The sequence below is a fragment of the Panulirus ornatus genome, chromosome 2 (genome assembly GCF_036320965.1).
Source record: "Panulirus ornatus isolate Po-2019 chromosome 2, ASM3632096v1, whole genome shotgun sequence".
Lineage (NCBI taxonomy): Eukaryota > Metazoa > Arthropoda > Malacostraca > Decapoda > Palinuridae > Panulirus > Panulirus ornatus.
The window spans coordinates 87,852,486-87,865,176 of record NC_092225.1 but is presented as its reverse complement, the minus strand read 5'-3'; the positions used below and the strand labels follow the sequence as shown (position 1 = coordinate 87,865,176).

Here is a 12,691-nt window from a genome sequence, read left to right as displayed (position 1 = left end):
AGGATCAGTTACCCTGACTGAGCTTTTGCAAGAATCCAGCTCGTTCTTTATTCTTGTTTGCTGACATTCTTAACACAGCTGGATAGCCTAAAATCGCTGACATTCTTAAACAAAGCCTAACAGCCCCATAACTGCTGACATTCTTAACAAAGCTGATAGCCTAGTCAGAAAAATTTAAAGTCGGCTTAACTTTTTTTTTGTGATGTTTTAACAAATGATGCTCATAAAAGGATCCAAGGCTGTCATGATATGAAATAATCGATCATTTTATGAAACTAAAAGATTTCTTTGGTGAGAACGAGATATTGCAGTGCGCCGTCTTATACATAAAGTACCTTCGAGAACATATTGTCGATCCTATGATACTACAACTCTGGGTATCATTTTTATTCAACAATGACACTTTTTTTTTTTAAACCATACTAAAGATAGTGTACGATTCCTAGAGCTTCATCTCGGTGGGACATTATAATCCCTGAAAAAAGAGAGGGAAAGGTGCTGGCAATACTGCATCACTCGTTACCTAACATTGTGTTAGTCACCATTATCCACTGAACGCGCCGATTCTCCCTCATGCTTTTTTTTTTTTTTATATCACGGTTGCAGCTTCGTTACATTCCTCAGCAGCAAGCATCTCATTCATACTCATTCCCGCCCGATCAACGTAGATAGCGCTACAACCCTTGAAATGCGAGTGAAGTGAATCACATTTGTCTCCATATGAATGCCATGAAATGAGCAAGCGAATCATTTGATAGTAAATGATTATTTTCGATTGACAACTTTTTTTTTTTTTAAATTAACCTATTCAACATTGGTGCTAAACCTTTTCTCTATAAGAGAGTCCATTTCGGTTGTTCTATGGTTTTTAAGATCCCATCCAACAATGAAACAGCTTCTCTGTGATTTATTTTATTACAACCAGAAATTGGAAAAGTGAGGGAACGAGGGTAACTAAATATAACAACTAGAGCAAAATAAGGTGCTGCCGGACTCTGCTTGTCCGAGGTTACACCGCGAGTGAAAAGTAACCTTTAGCGTGGCTGTGTATCAGGACGAGTACATTCTCATCTTGGAGCATATCACACCAAAGGAGTCTACATTTTCCTGCTGCTGGAAGCAGCGCAATCTTTGGTTGCAGGAACATTTAAATAGAGGTTCTGGGTAACACCATGGCTCTTTAACACATGCTTCATAACGCTTGAAAATATACGTTGCCGTGGGAGAACTTGCTTACATGAGGTACCTGAACGTGTTGTTTTGACAACCGAGGAGGAGTCAAGTCTTCACGACCTCCAGGAAAAATGCTTGGCGAACCCCATTATTGGGAACCACTGTTTTAGACACACGCTGGAAAATCTCGTAACTTGTTACTGACGAGATGCGGAGGCCATGCTGGTAGTCTAGATAAATTTCAAGGTATAATACGTAGTTAAGCAGCGTACCAGTTTGACTACCCTCGTCTCGTGTGGGGTCACAAAACATGTGTAAATATTTACCATCATAATAGATTAGCGTTAATATGATCATCTCTTTATCACACGGCTAAGTCTGACAGCGAGGTGAATCAACCGCACTGGAGACCATAACGTATTGTATCAATCATCTGTCATTAACTGTATCATGAAGGAAATAGTTTCACAACAATGGAACTTTCCAAGCGTAGTCCCAACCAGGGTAGATCGATGTCAGCTCGGGAATCCCATTACTGTTGGGGGTCGCGGAACTGTTATCAATTTTCTTCTTCCACGAACCGAGCTGACATTTTTTCCAGTGTTTCTTAATCGATTCGTTCCAAATGATAACCGACAGGTGAGCACGGTTGATTCCACCAAACACGACACTAGAGAGCCGTGGTAAAGCCGAGATATCACGGCAGTCCTGTGTAGCCTAGGGTTCACCAAAGTTGTTATTATAATGTCTTGCCTACCGCCACAAACATCCAAACTTGTAGCTTCTTACTGCGTGTTCCGCGCACACGGGCAAACACACCTGCAAGCATCGTCATCCTGTGTCTTGGCGTTAAATACTGCGATGTTGTAAACAAATGAATGCTGAAGGAAAGTTTAGGCAGTAAATCAAGCAGCGCACTGAAAGTTTCTTCAAGGTCACTCTTTCTAAATTATCGGTATGCCTTCGAACTTTTGCCACACTAATCTTTGAGTATGTCATATCATCCACTATCTCACACAGCCTCGAAAGGATTAAGTGGTCTGTCGTTTGAATTCCTCTGTATTCCCACCTTACTCAAATGATAAACTACAGTGTGTTACTCTAAAGAAAAACTAAAGTGTGTTTACTTTTCTCGCACTTTAATCCGCTAATATCAGCTACAGATTTTCATGTGGAGAATGACGAAACTGTAGCCAAGGATCCTACGGTAGATGACGGTGTCCTGAAAATTCTCTCTACAGACGACGACATTCTATCTAATGATCTCGGAGGATGATACGCAACCAAGGATCCTTCAAGGAGAGACGGGGTAGACTACAGCTAGATGTCCTACGGCATAAGGAATGGACGCCATTACACCTACAGAAATTCAAGAAGACTACCGGACAGGCAGGGAGGTATAACGTGGTGTTAAGGATACTCACTCTGGCGTTGATGTCGGCGCCGTACCACGTGAGGCGCTGAAGGATCTCCTTGTGGCCTTCCTGGGCGGCCACGTGGATGCAAGTCTGACCTGCAAGACCAAAAGAAAATCGAAGACATTAGGACTTCTTGCCACTGTAAACAGGCGTATGTATGCAATGCTACTGCAGTAGTTGACACCATTGTATTACTGACAGATCTCTCGATTACCAGGTGGTTCCAGACACTGTAAAATGACTTTTGCACCAGGAAGACACACACTCAGTGGCAGAGGGTTATGCCCAAACAGGAAGGTCCCTTTCGTCCGTAGCGGTGAGATCAGCTCTCGCAGGAGGACGATGGAAGAACAAGACAGGAGGTGATGATGTGCAGCCAAACTATATTTTGACTACATGTTAGACGGCAGAACCTACCACCTTAGTCCCGTTTGAGCTGTGTGTTGGGTGATGATTCCCAGTCAAATAACCCGTTACCGTTACTCTGTTATTACAGTGACTGTAATATACAGCGCCTCTTCATCCAGTGTCTGATTATCTACGTGTGATACCCTTGGCCTCTTGACTTTTCTATCTTCGAGTTGTGTGTCTTCTACTTTATCAATTTGTGAGTGAAGTATGTGCAGGCTGAAGTGTTTATAGATAATAATGAACTTCCTCTACATGATACTTCATTAGAACTTCTGACCAGTGGCTTTCGAAGGGGCGGAAGATCACAGCATAGTAGAGACTGAACCAGGAAGAGGAGGAAGAACGTGCGGGAACAGAAAACGGAAATAATAATAATAATAATAATATAATAATAATAATAATAATAATGATAAAGGACGTGTGAGAGGTACAAGCGATTGTAGAGGAGCGCAAGGAAGGGGGAGACGGCTTGGGGGATCAAGATCCTTCATCTGTGAAAGTCTTCCTCCCGATCAGATATCTCTCTCACTCTCTACCCCCCTCCACACCCTCCTCCTCCTCCTCCTCCCTCCCCGCATCAGTCTGGGGAAGCACGCGTTCCCTGGTCGAGCAGACAGGGACGCGAGGAAGCAGGAAGGTGCAGTAACCGAGCCTTATGCAACCTGGGAGAACGGTATTATCCTCCGCCACCCACGGCCGGTTAACGGAGTTGTCTTCCAGAGAGAGAGAGAGAGAGAGAGAGAGAGAGGTGAAGTATTTGATCACCATCCTAAAAGCTTTCCATTCCTTCTTGACGACATCCACGTGTCCACTGATGGGTGGGTCCTACACCCCACTTGTCGAACCTCACAAGATGTAGACACACACACACACACACACTACAGCTTTCACTCCGCCCTCACCACTGATGTGTCTAAGGCGCTTTCCAAAGACTTGCCCCATTTCCCAGACGAAACTCGGTCATGGCCGCTATTCCCCCACCCAGGGTTTACCCATGGCCAGCGAGGCCCCCTGCTAGCTATAGGCCACAGCGACCGAGACCACCAGCTTGAGCCCGTCGAGCACGGGGTTTCCAAGGTTTCTGGAATTACCAGGTTCCAGATAATTAACCCAGTGTGGGAAGGAAGACGAACTCTCGCTGGAAATCCCGAGAGCTTGTGGTGGTATGACCTCGGTGTGTGTGTGTGTGTGTGTGTGTGTGTGTGTGTGTGTGTGTGTGTGTGCACGTGCGTTCTGGATGCTTAGCTGCTGGAGGTGATCACGAACTGTCACCGTCAACTGTCTGGCCAGGGTGACGTGCAAGACCCACAGAGCACCGGTGCCCCTTGCAAGTGTGTGGACCAGTGAGTACCACAAGTCACCCTACGTCTGGGGGCTTTCAGGGTTCAACTCCAGACTTATATTACAGCTTACGTGATGAAAAAAAAAAATGTTATGGCATACAGTCACACAATATGAAAAGTATGAAATATTTTCTTATTCTTAATCGGAGCATTTAAAAAAAAAAGGTCGAATTTTGGTTATAGAAGGCAGAGAGCCGTGTACAGTACCCATCATCTTGTCTGTCGGCACGAAGACCTGCAAACACGAGAGTCGGTGCGTGTGAAGAATTCGTGGCGATCAAAACATGCTGGAGGGGAGGCGGGCGGGCGGGCGGGCGTCGTTGTGTACATGAGCATATATGGCCATGTTCGCTGCTTGCTGCTGCTGCGGCAGGGACGTCTGCCAAGTGCCACCCAGCTGTGATTCACGACGCTCGGACGTCGCTACCTGTTTCCTACCCTGCGGGCTCCTGCCGCCTCTCCAGCCGTTTCTCCTGCCTGGGTTTTCTTGGCCAGGTCCCCACACACACACACACACAGACCCTGCCCCAATCGCCGTGTGAGAAGCTGCGGTTCGCGAATTATGCGACCGCCGTCGTTGCGTGCGCGGGTTGCCAACCCTCCGCGAGGGGTTTTCCCGCTGAGCGCCCGCCGCCCGTGACACAGCCACCACGTGCCAGAAATAACACCGCCGGTCGGTAAATATAACGACGGGAGGTATTTACTGAGCTTTCCTCGGTGATGTGACGGTCCCGTGACCTCTACCCCTCACCACCCCCAACCCATACACCCCCAGCGTGTGTGTGTGGCTCCCTATCTGCCATCTTGACCCCTCACTCCTGGTAATGCTTCTCAAGGTCGACGAGAGAGCTGGGAGGATGGCACCAGCGGCAGCTGCCCTGGCGGACGGCGGGGAGGTAGGTGGCAGTGATAAGCCGAGGGTGGGTTTAGGGGATGGAGTGGCGGGGGGGGGGGGGGGGGCAGTGGCTGGTCATGTGTGATCTCCAGTCGTCATGAAGTGACGTAAAAGACTCCTTCCTCCCAGCGACCACCTGTACACCCCGCCTCGGGTGTGTGTGTGTGTGTGTGTGTGTGTGTGTGTGTGTTTGTGCACCTCCACCTACCTCCCCGACGTGGTAAGTGTTTTCTGCGCGGCTCTCCGTCAGGCTCTGTCAACGTGACAACAGCGTGACCATCAGGAGCCAGGACGGTGAGTGGAGGAGGAGGAAGAGGAGGAGGACGAGGAGGTCGTGGTGGTGGTGGTCCTGAAGGAGCCTCTAGCCCTCTCCTGGCCACCAGCACAGCCCTGCGCTACACCCAACCCTCCCCCGTGGCCTGAGGGGGGAACACCATCTAATATTATTAAGGTCTTTCCTGTCGCTTGTTTACTGGCAGGGTATTGTCCAGAGCCATGCTCCTCCACAGGCAGGGAGGGACTGGGAGCCACCGGCCCGACAATAATTGTGTGTAATAAAACCCGTGTTTATAATCCGCAGTGATGCAGTGACTCGTGAGGGCGTGTTGAGACTGTCGACGAAGGGCGCGGTGCCGGGGGACTCCTGCAGGAGCGGGGAGGCAGAAGGGGTTAGTTCCCCAGAGTCCCAACCCGGGTTCACCTGTCCCCAGTGGGGAGGTAGATGCCCCAGCCAACCAACCCACCCCCCCTGCCCCCTCGACGCGTCGCCCCGTCACTTACCCCTTGAGGGGGTGGGGGGGGGGTCCACGCCCCTCACGTCACGGTCTTCCCAATGGGGTGTGTGTGGGGGGAAATAACCTTCCCTTTATATAAATATCAGATAAGTGAGCGGCAAGTGTTAATTTTGGAGGGCGAGGATGTACTGCCCGGGTATTTCGGTGTACAGCTGTTTGGTGGCGCGGGAATGTGCGACTCCCGCAGACAACAGCCGCCCGGGGTTTTCCTCCACCCACCTCAAGTGGGGGAAAAAAGGAAAATAAAAAAGAAAATACTTGCAATATTTTGCAGATAAAACGAATAAGGTTAGGGTGATTATGTGGGTTTATATACGTGTGTGTGTGTGGGGGGGGGGGGTTTGTATTATTTTTTTTTCCTCGCGTATGGTTGCGTGTCTTTGTGGCACAGACGTGTGTGTATCCCGCGCTACAGAAGGCATTCCTCCTCCCCCCGCCTCCAACAACAACAACATGAGGGAGGCTGAGGCGTGACAGGGACGCCCGCGGGCGAGCGTGACAGGGACGCCCGCGGGTCAGCGTGACAGGGACGCCCGCGGGCGAGCGTGACAGAGGCGACCGGGCATGCTACTAGTGAGGATGGAGGGGATGGTGGGGGAGGAGCAGATGGAGGTCCTGGGGCGTGAGTCAGGGCAGGCGGGCCTAGCCAGCCGCGGCTCCCTCGCCTTATTTAGTGGGGCTGACTACAGGCAGGCAGGGGAGGGCTGACCCCCGCCCCGCCCCGTGGCTATATCTGCCTCGCTCGACGCCAATTTTACTCGACAGGGCCGCGGTGCCACCAGGCACGCTGGGCATGCCTCCTCCTCCTCCCCCCGCGGGATTCCCACAGTTCCCCCCCTCCCCTCCCCCTTGCCTCCTAGTGCCAGTACCCCAGGGTCAGCACCCCGAACCCCAGGCACACACCCCCACGCCCCACCCCAGCAACCTCAGAGGTGCATTCCAGCCCTAAACAAACGCACGGACACCTCTGGATCACGCGGGAGATGCGTTGACTTGGCCTCACGCAGGTCTCCATGTCGCACCACTGAATATACACTGTCTTTATAGGTATGACCTCCCACAACCTGAACCCTGAACCAAACTTGCTGAATAATTGCTTTATATATATATATATATATATATATATATATATATATATATATATATATATATATATATATATATATATATATATATATATATATATCACCTCCAGGAATATAAATGCAAAACATGTTTGCACGTCTCATGTTCCTGGTGGTGACCTGAATGTAATAATGTATATCGTATATCTCATACACTATCTGTCATTCATATATATATATATATATATATATATATATATATATATATATATATATATATATATATATATATATATATCTATCTATCTATCTATCTATATATATATATATATATATATATATATATATATATATGAGAGAGAGAGAGAGAGAGAGAGAGAGAGAGAGAACAGTATAGTGTGCATGAGGATCTACTTTACGTTCTTATATGCACAGACAGACAGACAGAACACCGCCTCCCCCTCACCCCCACACACACACCGGGCCCCACATGGATCTAATTCCAGACTCGTCTTTATTACACAAACAGGTAAAGATACGCAAGCAACTGAGAGCAACATGAGTGTAATACTCTCTCCCATGTAATACACACACACACACACACACACACACACACACACACACACACACACACACACACACACACACACACACACATTCATACTGCTTCTTTTATGGGAACAGGTGTCTGACTTAACCTACACCTGCAGGTTATAACTATTACTATTTGTGTGTTACCGAGAGAGAGAGAGAGACAGAGAGAGAGAGAGAGAGAGAGAGAGAGAGAGAGAGAGAGAGAGAGAGAGAGAGTTTTATACTGGCGTTGCTCCGCCTCTTAACCTTGTATATGTACCGTGTCTTTACTCCAGTGTGTACACACACACACACACACACACACACACACACACACACACACACACTAGCCTAAGTCAAATACCCATTTATCGGCCAACCCCGAGGTGAGGATAAACACTTGGGTTGGGTGTGGGCCGAATGCCATACCCCAGGATTCCAACCCGTGTGTGTGTGTGTGTGTGTGTGTGTGTGTGTGTGTGTGTGTGTGTGTGGTAAACACAAGACCACTGGGAAGAGCAGCCTGTGTATGGGTTAAACAGTGAGATCGTATGAGTTGGTAGGCGTATAGCCAACTTAACCTTACCAATGAAGGAGACATCCAGACGTTACCATCCCTACCACCAGAGACACAAACCACGATAACATCTCCACCACGATAACATTTCCCACTGAAGCACAAACCACAACATCCTCACTATCAACAGGGTTGCGGGGGAGGGGGAGGGGTGAGAGTGGCAGCGTGAGTCGCGGGATTCGAAGTCGGGTACTTACTTCACATCCTGCCTAACCATTAGTTAGTCCATGAGTGATAAGATGAACGGGACTGCTAGTTTGAGTTATCTTTTGAGAGACTCGGACGATCAGGGTTATCTCGCAAGAGATCAGGAAGGTGTGTGTGTGTATTATCTCTCGAGAGACCCGGACGGTGTATGAGGGTTATCTCTCGAGAGGCCTGGACGGTGTGTGTGTGGGTTATCTCTCGAGAGACCCGGACGGTGTATGAGGGTTATCTCTCGAGAGGCCTGGACGGTGTGTGTGTGGGTTATCTCTCGAGAGACCCGGACGGTGTATGAGGGTTATCTCGAGAGAGACCCGGACGGTGTGTGTGTGTGTGTGTTATCTCTCGAGAGACCCGGAAGGTGTGTGGAAGGTGTGTGTGCGTTGTCTCTCGAGAGACCGGGAAGAAGCACCACGGGTATTACAGGCACGTTTCCTTGTACCAGGTTCCTGATGGGGTGGTGGACGTGCACGTCAGGATATGGAACCAGCGGGAATGATTGTCATGGAGGGTGGAGGATGGCTTTGGGGGGTGGGGAGGGAGCCACTACTGTACAGTGTTAGGGAGGGAGAGGCTTGGCTACCTAGGGCGGTAGGGTGGTGGCAGGGCAACGGTAGGGAGTCTGGCTCACATCCTCCCTCTCCCCAGCCACAGGTTGATACTCTGCCACCTTCCTTGCCACAGGGTCACACCCTGCCTCCTCCCCTGCCACAGGGTCACACCCTGCCTCCTCCCCTGCCAAGGACATGCATCTCCTCCTTCCCACTATTGTCCCCCAGCTCTGACATTAGGAAGAAAAAAACAAAAACAAAAACATGAATACTTCCTCACACTTCTCAACTCCATTTCTTACATCATAATTCAGTGTTGTTAATAAGTGATATATGACGAGCATCCTGGCGTTACACTGTGGGAGAGGCGAGTCTGGTGGGGTCAGGAGGGCATGCGGAAGGTGGTAGTGGTGGTGGGGGTGTCTCAGGGCATGTGGTAGGTAGTACAGGTGGTGTCACTCAGCCACACTCATGGCGTTCTGTGGTGTTATCATCCTCCTGATGATGACACCACAGGTTTTGTGTGTGTAAGTGTGTGTGTGTGTGTGTGTGTGTGTGTGTGTGTGTGTGTGTGTGTGTGGGCGTGGGTGTGTGTGTGTGTGTGTGTGTGTGTGTGTGTGGGTGTGTGTGTGGGAGTCGATCGACATCGTCCCTAACCTGTTGCCACCGAGTCCCCACACTACGAGGCTAGTCAAGGAAATCCAACTGTCGTCTGCTTGGCAAGTAGCAGAACAGCGTTCAAGTACACGGGTATAAGGAAATATTCAGCAGGCTGCTCACGTCCCACATAAGGCCAAAACTAGAATATGCTTCTCACATTTAGTCGCCGCACTTAATACAGCCCAAGGAACGAATAGACAGGGTCTTGATGAAGTCATCAAAGGTGATATTAGAATTAAAAGACGTGAGTTACAGGGAAAGGTGAGAGTTCTTACATTCTGACCAACGTGGAAGAGAAAAGAGTGAAGGGTGACCTGATCACAACGTTTAATATTTTTTTTCTTGAACTAGTTGGATGACGTAGACAGTTAACACTTCGTGTAAAGATGAAGGGGATGGACGTACCAGAGGCCATAACATAAAACTAAACGAGAATCTTGATAAAAAATGTGTTCTGTAATTGTAAGAGTAAAGAATAAATGGAATAAATTGAGTTACAACTCAGACTGTGACTGTGGACAGCATACATAAGTTTAAAAAGACGTGTGACAGGAGAGAAAGTTCACGAGATGGGGGCCCCCACGAGTGTAAAACCCTCAGCCTCCACCGTGCAGTACAGCCAAGTCATCACAACAGTTGTGATTGACGCGCTGGCTGGGGTACGACGAGACCAGGAACGGGGGGGGGGGGGGGGGGGAGCGTGTCCGAGGACGATGTCGAGATCGGGGAGTCAGGGAAGGGGCGTGGCGTAAAGAACGGGTATCCAGAGTGGGGAAGCCGATACCAGGGTGTTACCGATATCTCGTAAAGGACAGGTATCTAGAGATAGAGCACCCGATACTAGGGTGTTACCGATATCTCGTAAAGGACAGGTATCTAGAGATAGAGCACCCGATTACTAGGGTGTTACCGATATCTCGTAAAGGACAGGTATCTAGAGACAGAGCAGCCGATGCCAAGTTGATGCCCATATCTCTTAGAGATGTCGACCTTTCCTGCTGAAGTTCCGATGTGGATGTGTCGGTGATGTCCAAAACAGAAGGATTTTTGCCTCAAGGTGGTGTATGATGACGGTAGCCATTCTGCAGCACACAGACGACGGTGTGAAGATACACACAGCCAGGCGGGTGGGAGAGTGTACCGCAGCGACGACACTCGGTGCAGACAAGTTACACACTGACCAAGGTAACGTGTGCAAGGTATGGGTGAAAATCTTGAAGGAGGATGTGCGCACATGAGCATGAGGAGGATAGCACGGAGGCGATTCTGTTAACCTGCTTTTCATCATCATATGGACAACACGATAGACAATGCATAAACGAGTAGATTCATGGACAGTCTTCAGACGGATGGACGCGTGGACGGCATGCAGGAGGAGGAGGGGGAGGCAAGGGATCGTAATGTACTACCTGTAATGTGACTGATACATAGACGATGAGGGTTGCTACATGATGCCAGAGACGAGGCAGCGTCGGGCAGAGTTCTGAGGCGTTTGATGTAGGTTAAAGAAATGCCAGGATGACGAGGGGTTGGGTGGCGGTGGGGGTGTCTAACCAGTGTGTGACACCCCATCCCTAATCATACCCCCTCCCTCCACACATCCACATCAGCTGCTCTAGACGACAGTCAGCTGGTGTCAGGATCAGCTATGACCTCAGCCGTCCGTCCAGAGATGACTGTACTTCCCAGTGTTGTCTTGGCTAACATCCTCTCGCTGAACTTGTACTTGTCTGTGGAGATAATGACGGCGCCTTTCATGGAACCCAACCCGAGAACAGAGAGACAGCAGTAAGGGTGAAATGACACGGAGATATTCATAATAAATGAACCCAGTTGGTCAGGTCACCTACCTATGCCTCCCATTTGACTTTCTATTACCATTGTTTCGTAATCCATGACTATCTCTTCTTTTCCCTCACTCATCCCGTCTGTCTGCTGCCCTGCCTCTACCTCATCTGCTGCCTGTAGTATGTCTGCTACCTTGCTTCTTCTCTAGACTGCTGCCTGCCTGTGTCTGCTTGCCTCATACTGGTCCCTGCGTTACTTGCCTGGCCTCCGTCACCGGCACGACATCATTGTAATCTGCGCCTTCCAGTACACTGATCACTCCCTCTAGTAACTCTCTCTCTCTCTCTCTCTCTCTCTCTCTCTCTCTCTCTCTCTCTCTCTCTCTCTCTCTCCTCCCAGTACACAAATCTTTCCTCCAGTGCACTCACAACTCCCTCCCCCCCTCCCCCTGTACTCATCTCTCTCCCAGTGTACTCATCACTCCAGCGGTGCGTAGGAGACCTCTCCCAGTACACAATGTTCTCTCCCACAGTATACAGTGACGTTGGTCTCCACACGGCTCCTGGTGACTTCCTAGAAGGCTCTCCACTCACGATTAATCTCAGTAATTCATCAGGTACGGCTTCCCCCGCTGACATGTCCGACGGAAAATCCACCTCAATCCACACGCACACGGAGGAGGTCGGCTGGGGGAGTGAGGACCCGGTGGGTGGCGGGATCACGTGATGGTATACTTAGGAAGGGAAGCCCAAGCACGTGATGGTGCCCTCGGGAGGGATGCCCCAGCCACATGACGGTGTCCTTGGGATGAAAAAGATGCTGTTCCCTGCCTGTGATATGCACATCGTCACCTCTGAACTGACACTGTGCAGGCAGTGTACCACGTGGACGGTCCGGTGGTCCATGTAAGCACCAGACGCAATGTTCTTTATGGGAGGCCCCTGTGGAAGGCTTCAGGCACGAGGCCGGGAGACGAACCCATCACGGCCGAGGACGAGGGAAGGCACGAGACAACAGCGATCTTCCCAGGCGAAGCACAAGCACGACCCGTGCCCCACAACTCCCTTAAAGCGGACGGATGAGCCGCGACCACTTAGTTCCCGCGTATCCGTCAGGGGCTTTTGATTCATATCAGTGGTACCCGATACCCAGGAGGGGCCTGACTCGTGTGAAAGTACTGCTACAGAACGTGTTTACCTGACTGACGACGCCCTGTCTTGGTGGCAGGTCACAGCGGGTG

The 12,691-nt window shown here is 49.8% G+C and overlaps 2 protein-coding genes across 4 annotated transcripts in view; one reads left to right on the top strand and one right to left on the bottom strand.

The window, feature by feature from the left end:
* LOC139758017 (uncharacterized) overlaps positions 1-12,691 on the top strand; it is a 335,410-nt gene that overhangs the window by 4,254 nt on the left and 318,465 nt on the right. The window lies entirely within an intron of this gene.
* LOC139758006 (NF-kappa-B inhibitor cactus-like) overlaps positions 1-12,691 on the bottom strand; it is a 57,887-nt gene that overhangs the window by 11,052 nt on the left and 34,144 nt on the right. For both annotated transcript variants that reach the window (XM_071679006.1, XM_071678997.1), the window contains exon 4: positions 2,598-2,686. In XM_071679006.1, the coding sequence (XP_071535107.1) occupies positions 2,598-2,686 (89 nt within the window). The remainder of the gene's footprint in view (positions 1-2,597; positions 2,687-12,691) is intronic.